The sequence below is a fragment of the Arachis ipaensis genome, chromosome B01 (assembly GCF_000816755.2).
Source record: "Arachis ipaensis cultivar K30076 chromosome B01, Araip1.1, whole genome shotgun sequence".
Taxonomy (NCBI): domain Eukaryota; kingdom Viridiplantae; phylum Streptophyta; class Magnoliopsida; order Fabales; family Fabaceae; genus Arachis; species Arachis ipaensis.
In genome coordinates this window covers 123,246,000-123,261,762 of record NC_029785.2, presented here as the reverse complement: position 1 = coordinate 123,261,762, position 15,763 = coordinate 123,246,000, and the positions used below count along the sequence as shown (strand labels likewise).

Below are 15,763 nucleotides of genomic sequence, written 5' to 3'. Positions count from 1 at the left end.
GTTCCATTTTTTTTTCTTTTCTTTCCAATTTTCTCTTTTTAAACCAAAACTTTCACGGTCCTGCCTGTGGTAAAAATCTTACCAAAAGGTGTATAGTGTATAACTGTATACTAATAATCAAATAAGTTATGTTCCCTTCAACTATAAAATGTAGACACTAGAATAAATAATATTAAACTAGCCATTATAGTAAAACTAGTAAATTAATACAGGGCCATATATTAACAACAATGGAAGAAATCTATGAAAAATTATCAAAACAAAGAAACCGAGTGTTTTCAACGTACAAGCACTATCACTCCCAAGGCAAATAAGTATTTGAGTAACTTATCCCATGATTTTAACAAGGGTGTAATGCCAATTAGTAGTTTGGTAAACATACAAAATGTGCCTACTGAACAAATTCTCGTAGTGATCCATGGCATTCAAGACCTTTATTATTTTAATCTTTCAGAATTAAAAAAAAGATAAAATTGTTTGCACATCTTATAAATTCTTTTTCGTTTTTTTGTTTTGCCTTATTTAAATACTAAAACGAAATGACACTATTAAAAGTGGTCATTTTTTTGTTGACTCAATATTAAAAAGGGTCCAAAAACTAAAATAGTAAAAAACTAAACCGTAAATTTGAGGAACCAATAAAAAAAATATATACTAATAATTTATCTATTGATGTTATGAAATGTTAATTGACAGCATACATGATATATAATATGTCTAATTGAATATTGATCAAATATATTTACAAAAATTTATTAATTTAGTTATTTAATTTTTCAATTACATAAATCATATTCCCATTATGATCTAACAACTAAATTAATGGATTTTTATAAATATATTTAGTCATTATTTAATTGGACATATTAAGTATCATGTATGTTATCTATTAATATTCTACATTATTAATCGTTGACAAAAATTGTTAATAGTGTAACAGAAGAACAAATATAATTCATTTTTAATTTTTGATGGAACTAGTTTAATTTAAAAAAAAATTTAATGACAAATTTAAAAATATTTTATTTTTAAAAATTAATTTGGCTATTAATCATTAATTTATTTACTCGACTGACAAATAGTAATTCTTTCCATGGAGTACGGGTGTGCATGGGTCGGGTGAAATCGGGTTTGATGTGACTCAGACCCGACCCGAAATATATATCGGGCTTATTTATTAGACCCGAACCCGACTCTAGACCCGATGAAACCTATACACTTTCAGGCCACGATTATACCGGGTGAAAATCGGACCGTTAACATTACATTACCTTGATACCTTCTTATAAGCTAGCATGTGAAAATATCCAAATTTCCAAGACATAAACCAATATTTGATATGGTTATTTACTTAGAAAAATATAACAAGAACCAACTCTTCTCTAAAATTAAAGCATAACCATAATCAATACTAATATTGTCTAATAACACCAAATATTTAAATCAATATAAATAGCACAATATTATGCATTAGTTTAAAATCTTATGCATTTTAAACATAAAATATTAACTTATAGTTTTATAATAACTAATAACACAAAATATTAAGGTTTACAATACTTAAATTTCACATAAGAATAGTCATCATCCATCACTAATAACACAAAATATTAATTGTGTATGATGATGACCGGATCATCGGGCTGACTTCGGGTGACCCGAGTCATGGCCCAGACCCGACCTGAAATAATGACCGGGTCTATTTTTGAGACCCTTACTCGACCCTAGACCCGATAAAATCACACCAAAATAGCCCCTAAAATGTTCGGAATCGGGTCGAATCTTCGGACCAGGCCGGACCATGCACACCCGTACCATGGAGCTTTCATATTCATCTTAATGCATGCCAACTGAAAACGTATTATGTGAAGATTGATTTAAGAAACAACCAAGTTCTCTTTTTCTGTGGTAAAATGAATAAAATAAAGAAACAAAGATATTGTAGTCCAATGAATCAGACGTAACCAAGAGGCAAGCTAAGAGCTTCATTCAAACTTGGGAAAATTAAATTAATTTAATTTTGATGTACTCACATAATAAAATTATTTTACACGTATATTTAATTATATAATATTATATTAATAAAAATAATTATTTTTTATATTAATAGCATGAATATAGTCATTTAAAAAGATAAATATGATTGGCGAATTGTATAAAATAAAATAAAACTCTATTATTAATAGCAAAATGATATGTTTTGATGGTTGAATTTGCTGCATATATATGACAGAAAAATCAGGGGTGCGGAGGTTCCAAACCAAGAGAAATATAAAATATATATATACATATTTTATGTTTGGAAAAATAAATACATAAAACACACAAAATATTAAAAAGTATATATATTATTATCATTATCACATAGATTTTTATTCTACCACCACTTATTTTTCTTTTCCACCACCATTTATATAATCAAAAATAAATTATTTAGATATCAAAAAATTTTAATAATTTCACCAACAAATTTAATAATATTAAAGAAAATAGTGATGAATAATAAAAAAAATTTTAAACTTTGTTTTAGAAAAAAAATAAAGAAAAAGGCAGAAAGAAGGAAGAATAGATAAAAAACAAAATTAGAGAGAGCAATAGTGGTAAACTGAAAAGAAAGAGAGGCAGCAACGAGGAAGAAGCAAAGGCAGGGGATCTGGACCAAATAAGGAGGAGGCGTATTTGGATCAAGGAGAGGGGTAATTTTGAATATTTATTATTATATAAGGTTATGTTAGACTTTTTAATTTTGATAGAGATAAGCCTCAATGTAGTCCCTGAAGTTGCACTCGAACCTCAAAGTAGTCCCTGAACTTAAAAGTTTCTCAGAGTCATCCCCGAACTTGCACTCCGGGACTTAAAATTGTCCTTCCGGCAATTTATGGACAAGTGGCGCAATCAGAAAGCTTAGCTGGCAGCGCTGGTGACACGTGGGACTCACAGAAACGACGTCGTTTTGGCTGTGGCGCCAAAATGACATGAAACGACGTCGTTTCACGCTCACTACGTCCCTCCCTCAACGTTTCAATAACGTATTGTCTCCCTCCTCTCTAAACACGAAACAAACACAACACAGAGTGAGGTTTCTTCTTCTCCCTCCCTCAATCTCCAATGGCGCATGTGCGACTGCATTAACCGCACCGATTTCAGTGGAAGACTTTGGCTCTGGAGCATCGCTGTTTTCCTCGCCTTCATACACATAGTTGGGAAGCCTGGTTTCTCTGAAAGAGGTAAGCCAAAAATGAAAAAAAAATTGTGGTTCCTCTGTTTTTTGATATTGTTGTTAATCTAATATTCACAAAAGTTCAGGCCATTTTTTTCGATTGTAATTGGTGGGTATGAAAGCCTCTGTTCTATTCTCTGTGCTAGGGTTTGATCACTACTGGCTTTCGTAGTGGTTTGGCTAAGAAAATTGTAGAGTAGGAGTGTTTCTTGTGTTTTGATGATATGAAAACGTGTTCTCTATGTGTTAGGGTTTACTGCTGTTGTGGAGGAGTTTCCAAACTGTTAATGTGTTTCAGGAGAATGACTCTGATCAATGAATTTGTTAAACAGAGTTTGCATGATCACAGTAGAAGTAAAGATCTTTTGGGAGTTGAAATTTTTTGTAACTCTGATAATGGATTCTGAACTTGACTGATTAGTGAGAGTGATGATGAAAATTGTAGAAGAGAAAATTCATGAATGGTTTTAAATGATGATAAGCCATTATCTGAAGTTTAGCTAAAATGTGCTTCTGTACTTTATGTGCTTCATTTAACTATTTTTCTCTTGGAAAACACAATTATGATACTGGTTAGCTTTACATAGAAGACTTTTGGGAACTTTTTTTTTTGCCAAAAAGTTTCCAATGACTACACTTTTTCGAATAGAAAAAAAAGGTCCTAATGTATATTATTACTATTCTTGAATGTCTTGAAGGCGTGAGGAAGCATTGCCTATATTCAAGAGGAGACTCTTAGGTGCCTTGCTGGAGTTTTCTGCTCAAGAATTGCAGGTTCAGGTACATTGGTTTTTGTCAATGATCTTCTTTTCAAACATTTTATTTATGGCATGTAGGCACAATTGTATCCTTTTGTCTTCTGATTCTATTTTCCTCATCAATCATTTTGGTTCCGAATGTCCATGCTTATCCAAAAATAAATAGCTTCACTCATAGTTAAGCACACCTAGTTAGTGTTTGAAAATGGTTTCTGGGATACAAATATAGAGATAATGAAACAATAGTGATGGATACAAAGAGAAATGTATTTGTTAATAATTTTAACATTCAGGGATAAAACAGAAAAAACAAAATGTAAAAAAATTTCCATTTCAGTGTCCTGCCTCCACTATCTCCACTTGTTGGGAGAATGGAAAGATTTTATTGTCTTTAAATTTGTGTCCCAAAGACAGATTCCAAACACTACCTTAGAAATAAAATATGTACATACAAGAATAATTCCTAAACTGCTCTTAGTGAAAGTGATGATGAAATTGGTAGAAGAAGATTAGGACTGAATCAATGCTATGATATGAAGAAGATAACAGATGCCATTTAATGAGCTTTCATTAACTACTATTTACCATTACTATTTCTAGATGATTTTTCTTGTTTCATCTCCACCTTTAGTGTTGTATATTATTTTATTATTTTTTAACCTCTCTAGTTAGTGATTACTTTAGCTCCAAATTTGGCAAATTTTCTTTATTTCTGTGTGCCTTTTTTTGTTGGTAGTTTGATTTATGGCACATATTTCTTTCATGTGGGGTGGAGGGTTTGACACCATAAAGTTATGATCTTGCTTTCATTATTTTACTTGATTTGTGTGATCCACATTCTGGTGGATTCCAATGGATTTTTCCAACTAGAATTTGTTTATGATTATATTCTTGCAAGTAGGAGTAGCTGATAATGTTTAATTGTTACATTAATTAACACCATATTCTGTGATCTAGTTCATTTATTCTATACCTTCACATTTTCAATATATTACTAGCAGTGATGTATGGTTTCAAACAATGGGTGTGATCAATTAATTTTTTTTTGTAAATATTGGCAGATGGGTGATCCGTTAATTACCATTATATTTCACCATGGAGGGTCATTTATCACAGAGGCCGATGGGAGTATGTCTTACAACGGTGGAGAGACTTGTGAGTTGCCGGACATTGATACAGACACGCTGGATGTATTCTTCGTCCGAGACTATCACAAGAAAATTGGGTATGACAAGGTTAGCCAAACTTGGTGGCTGGTGCCTAATCGGCCTATGCAAACTGGTTTAAGAGCAATAGCAGATGATAATGAGCTGATGGAGATGTGTTACCTGGCTCAGCAGAACAAGGGGGTTATTCATGTGTACTACGAACATGGAGTATCTGAGCCTGTGTATATTGAGGAAGCAGAACCAGTGGTTTCTGGCAAGGAGCTAATGCTGATACCAACCATTATCCTCACCCCAAAACCCACCACCAATGTCACAACTGAACCAATTCCCAGCACAACACCATGCAATCCAACTTCTGAACCAAAGATACTACTGAATCCACAAAACCAAAGGAGCCACCTACCTCATTGGCTGCTGGTAACCGAAACAAAGCAGGAAAAATTTCCCCCCAACCCACTGCAAGTCTTGGACCTAAGCTCAATCCACCACCAAAAACGATGGTCCAACCCAGTAAAAGCAAGCCCAAAATTTCACCAAAAAAATGTCCCAACCCACAGCAATTCCGAAACCTTGGTCCAAAGGAAAAGAAACTAAGAAGGGTAAAACAAAGAGAGGCTGTAAGAATGTAAAAATAGCAGCAGCAGCAAGTGGAAGGAGGCCACTGACAAGAGCTGCTGCTATTGGAAATATTGCAAGAACAACTGGTAAAGGAAAACATCCCAAGACAGCCTTTGTTGCTTTGTCTAGTTCAGAGGGATCCTTAGACAGCCATGACAGTGACGATAGTGCAGAGGATGAAGCATATAGGCCTGGTAGTGATGAAGTGTCCAGTGAAGAAGACTTGCCTCCGGATAGGTCAGCAGGAAAGAGTAATGTGAAATTGAGAAGTAGGCCAGGGAAGAAACTTACAAAAGGAAAGAAGTCTGTTATGGTTGAAGAAGATGGTCCTGTTTGTGCAGACTCAGATTCTGAGGATGATGAAATCATTTTTGGACCGATTTCTAAGTTTGGATCATCAGTTGCTCCTTATCATGATGTGCAGGATGATCCTTATAATGATTCTGATGGTGGAGACTCATGGCACTCGGAAGAAATGAAGACTCCTCCAAACTCTGAGGATGAGTTGGAGGAAGTTGATTCAGATGACGTATTCCCTGCATTTAGAGAAGGAGGGAGGTTTGGAGAGCTTAGGCTAGAGGTTAGAATGACTTTCACTACAAAAATGGAGTTCAAAGAGGCTGTGCGTGAATATTGCATACAAGAGGGTAGAAGGATTTGGTTTAAGAAGAACGATAACGTGAGGATGAGAGCTGTGTGTAAGGATGCGAGCTGTGGCTGGCTTGTGTATGCCTCTAACAATACTAAGAACAACTGCTGGCAGATCAAGACATTCATGGATGACCACACCTGTGCAAGAGAGACCAAAAACAGACTAGCTAATAGGAAGTGGCTAGCCTGCAAATTGGTGAAGAAACTAAGAAAATATCCAAATCTGAGACACTCCAAGGCTACACAATATTTTAAGACTAAATGTGATCTGGAACTAAATAAGTCTTCACTAACCAGGGCCTTAGGAGATGCTAGATCTGTTGTGTACGGTGATGCAGCTGCCCAATATGGCATGGTGAGAGATTATGGGCTGACACTGCTGAAGAACAATCCAGGATCCACTGTCACAGTTGGGGTTATACCTCAGCCCAACCCTGATGATGATCCAATTTTCGAGAAGATGTATGTCTGTTTGGAGGGATGTAAAAAAGGATTTCTGGCTGGTTGCAGACCCCTCATAGGCTTGGATGGGGCTTTTCTGAAGACCCGGCATGGTGGTCAGATATTGTCTGCAATTGGCCAAGACGCAAACAATCATATATATGTTATTGCCTATGCAATTGTCCCTGTTGAGAACACTGAAAACTGGAGATGATTCTTGGAATTACTTCATCAAGATCTGGGGAATTATAAGAAAGCTCTGTTTTATCTCAGATATGCAGAAGGTATGCAATATTTATAGGTTGTCACTTAAAATGATGTTTATACACTGGGCTGCTGATTATATATGCTGAATTAATCTATTGTGACTTAAAATGATGTTTATACACTGGTTGTAACTTAATAGTTCTTAGTTATAACAAGTCACTTGTTGTTACTTATTAGTTACCTATTGGGTGTGTTTCAACATGATGATTATACACATGGCTGCTGTCTATAGTTGCTGAATTAATCTATTATGACTTATTTATACAGTGGTTGTGACTTAAGAATTCTAAGTTATTTAGTGTCAACCTATCTATTGTAGTTATCTATATGATGTTAATACACTGGGCTGCTGTCTATATATGCAGAATTAACCCTGGACTGATTATATGCTGCATAATATTTTGTCAATCTGTTGTTAATCATTTATCCTGTTCTGCATAATGTTCTATAATAGTGCTGTGTAGGGACTAGTTTGATGTCACTTACATAAGTATAGGAACTAGTTTGATGTCACTTGAACAAGTTTAGGGACTATTTTGATGTCACTTATATAACTGTAGGGACAGATTTGCTGCCCGATAACAACTATCTGACCTCTTCTTTGGTATCTGAAACAGGGCCTTATAAATGCAGTTAAGGAGGTTTTTCCAGATGTCCATCACAGATTCTGTGTTTGGCATCTGTGGAAGAACTTCAACAAGCAATGGAAGGATCTCCAGCTTAGAGGTCTACTCTGGGATTGTGCAAGGTGTACTAGCTAAGATGGCTTCCTTGATATCATCAAAAAGATTGAAAGGGTTAATAAGAAATCCTGGGAGTATTTGAACAAGTGGCCTAGAGACTCTTGGAGCCGGGCATTCTTCAGTAATGCACCTAAAATAGATAACATCTGCAACAATGCATGTGAAGTCTTCAACTCCAAGATCAAAGATGCTAGAGCTAAGCCTATTATAACACTCTTGGAAGAAGTCAGAATGTATGCAATGAGGTCGATAGCTAGGAACAAGGTGAAGCTGAATTCGAACACATGAGTTCTACCTCCTATACAGCACAGCAGGTTAGAAAAGATACCGAAAGAATAAAAAAATTGGGTCCCGATGTGGTCTGGTGACGCAGATTATGAGAAGTTCGAAGTACATGGCTGGCCGACCAACATGGTTGTGGACTTGGGAAAGAGGCTCTGCACATGTGATTTCTGGCAATTGAGTGGTAATGTTTTTTAAATTCATTGTCTTAGTCTTATTATCATTATCAAACTTTGTTGTAGGCTTACTGTTGTTGTCTTCGTTGTTGTGTGAATGTTGTTTAGGGATGCCATGTGTGCATGCGTGTGCTACACTGGCAAGGGCTGGTAAGAGATCGGAGGACTACTGTCATCAGTGGTTGACCATAGAAGCATATAATAACACATATGCCTTCCATATCAATCCAATTCTAGGTTAAGCACTATGGGAAAAGTCACCATATAACAGACCACAAGCACCAAAATTTAGAAACAAGCCCGGACCACTTAAGAAAAAAAGAAGAAAAGATGCAGATGAGGAGCCAAATGGGAGTAAGAAGTTGAAGACGAAGATGAAAAGAATATATAAAAAAGGTCGATGTCGTTGTTGTGGCGAAGCAGCACACACCAGAAGGAACTGTCCAAAGAGGGCTGCTGCCGAAGAGGCTGCTGCTGCAGAGGCTGCCGCTGCACAACCCACTGCTGCTACTGGTGGTGAAGGTCAGGCCAACTCTGCTGCCCCTGTCCCAGAAGCCCCAACCGAAATCAATCTTGACCAAAGTCAACCACCCTTGGAAGCAACTGATGACTCTCAACAGGTTCACGACCTTATATGATTTTAAAGTTATCATACTCACATCCTTACCTAGTTTACTAACTATGTTACATTTTTTTTGGCTGATAGGTTCTACCCTCACCTGTTAGGCCGTCAAAGCTCCCTCTAAAAAGAAAGTTAGCCAAGGGTTGTGAAAAACCAGCTTCAGGAAGTAGCAATCCACCAGTAAACACCCCACCTGCTGCTACCCCACCAGGAAGTAGTCGTACATCAAGGAATCCCCCACCTAACCCTATGCAAGGTGCAACACAGGGAACTGCTACAAGGCTTGCAAATTTCATGAAATTTGTGCCGAATCCTGGATTCAAGGCACCCAGACACAAGAAATGAAGATTAGGATGATTATGTTTAGGGAAAGCAGGCTATTTTTTTGTATCTATTTTGCTGATGTTGTTTACAATGCCTAAAACATTGTCCCAGTGTTGGGGATTTTAGTATTTGAATTTTATCAGGTCAATATGTCAACAACTTTGATATACTTGGTGTTTTGGCTCTATAATGCCTTTTTTGAATCAAACATTACCAATATGAATATGAATTATGAATTATGATTTTATTCAATTGAGTTTTCTCAGCTTTTTGTTTATATATTATCCTTTGTTACAAACTTAAGACTAGTTCAAGTGCTGTCCATTTCTATTTCATTGAAAAGAAGTCCAGGAACAGAAGTATGCATATAATCAAACACCTTAATTTCCATTTCTTTCAAACAAAAGGATAGGAACAACTACAGGAACAAGGAATGCATATAACATGCATGCCATTTATTTTTTGCTAGATACAGTTGACCCTGCTGTCTATCCAGCTTTAATACAAGAATACCAATTACAATCAGCAGCATCAACACAAACATCAAAATTTCCCCCATTTTTAGAATCCTAATTTCAGCTTCTAATTTACCAAATTTCCAAGCCATCTTCATCTTCCATTCCTCATCATCAACTGAACTTCTTATTCTATCATCACATGGCATGGCATCTTCCAAAACTTTATCAACCCACAAAAACAATCCACACCATTTCTTACCCACTATCTGCACATCAAAGAAATTTCAATCAGCAAAATTTATATCCATAAATACAGCAATCAGCAACAACAATACTTACATTGTAGTTTGGGCAACCCAGGAACGGTCTCCCTGGATTAGAATTCGTCCCTGACCACCGCAGCACCGGTCTTGACCCGCAGAAACACCAATCTGGCAAACGAGCTTCTCTGTTTCTGTTCATTCTCCTCATGATGCTTTCAAATGATCGTGGGTTGTTCGAGCTCCCAGCTGCATTGCTCGTGCTAGCCATAACCGACGGGTTTCAGAGCGGGAGAAGAGAAGAACACAGCACCGACGAGAAGAGAGCAGAGTGAACAATGTGGCCTTCAAATTTGGGGATTAGGGTTTTAACTTCACCTGAGGGACCAAATTGAGTCGGAAGAGTTTACTCTGCCACATCAGCTAGCCGTTGTGAGTCCCACGTGTCAACGACGCTGCCAGCTACGCTTTCCGATTGAGCCAGTCCCAGAGTGCAAGTTCGGGGATGACTCTGAGGAACTTTTAAGTTCAGGGACTACTTTGAGACTCGAGTGCAACTTCAGGGACTACATTGAGGCTTATCTCAATTTTGATAAGTACAAGTTAATTTTGAAAAACTCCTCTTTAAATATTTTTAAAAGCACCCTTAATTTTTAAAAGTTACAAACACAAGCGCATGGATTTGGGGAATGGATTCTCTCTATTTTTTTTAATAATTGAGGGAGTAAAGTGTAATCTTTAACCATTAATTTTGTAAGTGAGACCAAAAATAAATACGAAAAAGAAAGTAATGAAAAGTTAGAGATCACACTTTATACCCTCAATTTTTTTTAACAATTGAAAGAATTCATTTCCAAGGATTTCTTAATTTATCAAAGGCAATACGAAGTGCTTATGCACCTCTTTAAAATTTTTTTACCAAACTAAGTCTTAAAAAGTATAAGGTGAGAGATCATAGTTTATCAACAATTAAAAAAAAAATTGAGAGCATCCATATCCATTATGCCGTCACTTCTTGAGTGTTAGTATTGGAAGGACTCCTTAAATCGCCATACCTTATTGTATTTTATTATTAGTTTTAGTTACATTTTTAATTAATTATATAAGATGTATACATATTGTTAAGCTCATTTAAGTTTTAGAGCAAAAAACGTTAATAAGCCAAGGCTAGTTCGTATTTACGTATATCAGCCAAAATGAAAATTGTTTTAGCAATGAGCCAAAGCATATTTTAATATAATTCAAATCAGCCTGGTTCGAACTACATTTACGAATAAATCGAACCGATGCAGTTCGAATTACTAACAAAAAGATCACCCTAATTCGAACCAAGTTGGTTCGAACTAGAAACACACTTAATTCGAACCATGTTAGTTCGAATTATAGAGAGAGAAGCTGCCCAAAGTAATTCGAACCAGGCTGATTCGAATTACACAAACCATATTTCGAAGGAGGCTGGTTCGAATTAGTGAGAGACAGAGATGTATATATATAGTTATAAACGTGAGTTGCTCTCATTAGAGGGTGTAAGATGGCTAGTGAGGAGAGTTTTGTAGTGTTGGTTCACCACAAAGGATCCATTAAGAGGAAAACTCGTTCCGGTGTGAAGTTCACAGATAAGGATCCTCTCTGTATTGTCGTGAGGCCTACGACGAGCTATGATGACCTTGTTAGGTCTGTACTGATGAAACTTGGTCTGGAAGGTGCGAAGCGGGTTAAGAAGTTTTTCTATCGCATTCCAGTCACGGTGCTCCAGGAAACCGTGAAGTATGATTGTTTCACGATTGGTAGTAATGAGGACTTGCAAGTCATGTTTCTTTGTCGCCGACAGTTTCCGGAGGTGAGGACACTAGAATTGTTGGCAAAGTTGGTTGATGTGGTATCTAGCTCAGGGGGTTCGAACCGGAATACCACCACTTTAGCCACGCCAGCCGGTTCTAGTTTCAGACCTGCCGTTGCTTCTTCCTTCGTCCCTGTGTACGAGCCAGCGGTCCAACCTGTCGCCTCCCCTTCTTTTGCTGTTGATCTCAATGGCAGCGTAGGCGACGAGGTAGGATCAGGAGAATTTCTGCCGAACGCTTTACAGTGCGCTGCACCGCTTGGGGTTGGAGACGAATTGTTGGGTGATGCAGAGGACGATGACGTCGAGCCGGATATGATTGATGATGATAGCGGCGATGATACTGGAGCGAGTGAGCCTGCATGGGCGGTAGGTGGTTCTAGCTCTGGCACACAGTAGTATCCACCACATTTTTCCTCTTTGGATTTGGATGCCATAAGGCAGGAGGGGGTTTCTGAGCAGCATGTTGGATTCGAAGCTAGAGATGTAAAAGGGACTGCTGGTCTGACAGAGTTTCAGGTTGGTCAGCAATTTCAGGATAAATATGAGGCTCTATTAAGTGTGAAGACTTACAACATCCGGCGAGGGGTACAGTACAAGGTAGTGGAGTCTGATTATCGCCGGTATGTGGGCAAGTGTTCTGAGTTCGGGAATGGGTGCACATGGTTGATTCGACTGAGTCTCCAGCAGCGCAAAGGCATTGGGAGGTCAAACGGTACAATGGACCTCATACCTGTCTTGCCACCTCCATCTCGAGTGACCACAGAAGTTTGGATTATCATGTGAGGGGCGGAGATTCGGTCACATGACGACGAATATCTCCGGACTAACCCATGGGGTACTCTCCTGAAGAGTCTGGTCATGGCCTGGTACACCAACGAAATAATCTCCAAGAGGCCCCGAACCAAGTCCAACGTCACCAGAGTCAGCCCCGTCACCCATACCTGACCCATACCACTCGCCTCCATGTCCGCCATCATGGGAACTAACACCAGCAACTGCAACATGTCTGTTCGCCACTCGGCACATATACCGGTACAACCATGCCAGTGCTGCAGACCCCCAGCTGTAGGTACCCATCTCCTCAAGCCTAGATACGTAGGGAAGCCATCTGATGTGAATGCGGTTGCCGGACTTGTCGGCAAACAGCTGCGTACCCAAGAATATCATGATGTAGGCACGAGCAAATCGCCGCACAGTCTCCTCATCGGCTCCCTCGGGACACTCTCCAAAAGTATCCTGGAACCAGCTGCAGTTTATTGCATACTTCTGAACCTGGCTGGGAGGAGGAATCACTCCAAGCAACTCCTGGAACCACACCCAAGCTGGACGGCCACCTTGGATGTATATCTGGAAATCTGAAAGGCAGCCGCTCACATAACGCCCGTCCACTGGCAACCCCAACTGGTACGCCACGTCCTGAAGTGTGATCGTGCACTCTCCGAACGGTATATGGAACGTGTGCGTCTCCGGACACCATTGCTCGACGAAGGCACTGACAAGGGCCTCATCTAACCGGAACCATCTATCGTTCAGCCTCGCAAGATGGTATAATCTGGCCATCTGCAAGTACAGAACGTATCTCTCATCGAGTCGCATGCCCTGCTGCCACTGCATGCTCCTGATGCATTGCTGTGGCTGCGCATTACATGCACCGCATCAACAAAACAGCATACAAAACTACTAACAAAACCAATACTAAAAACAAGCAACCTAAACCGGAAACAAAAGCACATCAATAAACCAATATTATAAACCGCATAAAATTCTATTAATGAGCACCACATGCAAAACAACTATCATATACCACACAACTAAACCACTAACATAAAACAACTAACATAAACCACTAACATAAAACAGCTAACATAAAACAACTAACAAAAATCACTAACATAAAATAACTAACATAAACCACCAACTAAACCACCAACATAAAACAACCAACATAAATCACTAACATAAAACAGGTAACATAAAACAAGTAACATAAACCACTAACATAAACCACCAACTAAACCACCATCTAACCCGCATGCAAAACCTCTCAACTAAACCACTAGCAATAACACTACGATTAACCGCTAACATAAACCGCCACTAAAACCGCATGCAAAACCACTAACTCACATATACCGCTATCACGAAATTTTTTATGTACTAACCTCGTCATTGATGACCCCGGCTATATGAGCAACTCCGTCCAACCGATATAACCTTGCTGGATCGTCCCCATCGGCTGAGTATTCCGTTCAGGTCTTTGTCGGATCGAATCTGGGTCGTTTTTTCTGGGATTTGGTGGGTAGGGGAATGGAACAATGGTTCGAATGAGGCTGATTCGAACTCCTTATATAGCCGAAATTCACATAATTCGAACCAGCCTTACTCGAATTACTATTGGAGCCAAATTTTGAGTAATTCGAACCAGGTAGGTTCGAATTACTTGGGAAGCTTTCAAAGGTATAATTCGAACTACCCTTGTTCGAATTATGAGCATTTAGAGTTCGAACCAAGTAGGTTCGAATTATGTTCAACGAGTGTTCGACCCTAAATCGAACTAGGTTGGTTCGATTTATTCGTAAATGTAGTTCGAACCAGGCTGGTTCGAATTATATTAAAATATGTTTTGACTCATTGCTGAAACGATTTTCATTTTGGCTGATATACGTAAATTCGAACTAGCCTTGGCTGATATACGTTTTTTGCCCTAAGTTTTACTTATAAGGATTAATGCGACCCTTCGAGAGTATTGATTAATCTGACATAATTTTAAAGTTTTATTTTTTATTATTTGTTTATGGTCAATTATAAATTTACTTTCTAATATTTTTGTATTATATTTTATACCTCCAAAATTAATTCTCCGAAGAATCAATGAAAAATATTCAACTGAAATACAAATAATCGAAAAAACTAGATGAAATGATCATACTATTGAAAATTTTTTTATTGTATGTAAAGAGAAAATTGTTGCTAGAAATAAGTCTCATACACACTTTAATAGAAAAGGTTGGAAAAATATAATAACTAAATTCAAGAATATCATAAGTCGATATTGTATTTATGTTTTTTTGATCTTGTTCTTTTTTATAATTTAAATAAAAAATATTTTTTATCAAAATAAAAATAAAATTATTTTTATATTTATATTTTTTTTAATTTATTCAAATATAAAATAATTTTTTTATTAAAAAAATATTTTTAAAAAATAAAAAAAATTTAAGTATTTTTTTTAACGCCATTCCAAACTTACCAATTATCATGAATCTTATTTATTTGTTTCTTAATTAGTTTCTTTAAGTTATTCCAAACTGTTTTCTTTTTCTTTTTCGTCTTTGGCAATTCTTTAATTCGAATATAATTGACCATAGATCAACATTACCAAAGTCAAGAAATGGTAAAAATGAAAAATATTGAAAATGTGACACTTGAGACCTTGGAATTCTAATTGGCAGAAGCGATAATTCATCTCCAATCAAAACAGTTTTTCAATTGGTAATTAGCCAAAAACCATATATAATGTGTTGCTGCTTGTGCTAGCTAAAAGTTTGAACATTATTGCTTGAAGAGAAAGGTTTAATTACTCTATTCGTTTCTATAGTTTTGCGAAATTTTTAATTACGTCTCTATTTTTTTTTTTATATTGAGTTCTTGCACCAAATTTTTTTTAGTTGAGTTCTTATATTTTTTTTCTTTTTATTTAGGTCTCTATACTAATTCTTTTTTTTTTTAGTTGATTCCTTATAAAATTAAGCCAATTACTATTAAGAGGAACTTAAATGGAAAAAAATTAATGTAGGGATCCAATTAAAAAAAAAAGTATAAGAACCTAATTGAAAATTTCACAAAATTATAGAGACTAACAGAATAATTAAACAGAAGAAAAAGGACCGCATAATCATACAGAGCAATAGTTTTGGAGGAGATGGAACGT

General features: G+C 37.0%; 1 protein-coding gene across 1 annotated transcript; it reads right to left on the bottom strand.

Moving 5' to 3' along the window:
- LOC107612502 lies at positions 9,582 to 10,260 on the bottom strand. Its single transcript, XM_016314195.1, has 3 exons — positions 10,069 to 10,260; positions 9,785 to 9,995; positions 9,582 to 9,664 (listed from the first exon to the last, which is right to left on the bottom strand). The coding sequence occupies exons 1-3, from the start codon at positions 10,258 to 10,260 to the stop codon at positions 9,582 to 9,584; spliced, it is 486 nt and encodes a 161-aa protein (XP_016169681.1).

Excerpts from the sequence above, each read along its gene's own strand:
- LOC107612502 (XM_016314195.1), bottom strand. The coding sequence starts at position 10,260 with ATGGCTAGCACGAGCAATGCAGCTGGGAGCTCGAACAACCCACGATCA. Across the intron at positions 9,996-10,068 it reads TGGGTTGCCCAAACTACAAT|ATAGTGGGTAAGAAATGGTG; the intron begins GTAAGTATTGTT and ends TTTGATGTGCAG. Across the intron at positions 9,665-9,784 it reads GATGCTGCTGATTGTAATTG|AAATGGAAATTAAGGTGTTT; the intron begins GTATTCTTGTAT and ends TTTGTTTGAAAG.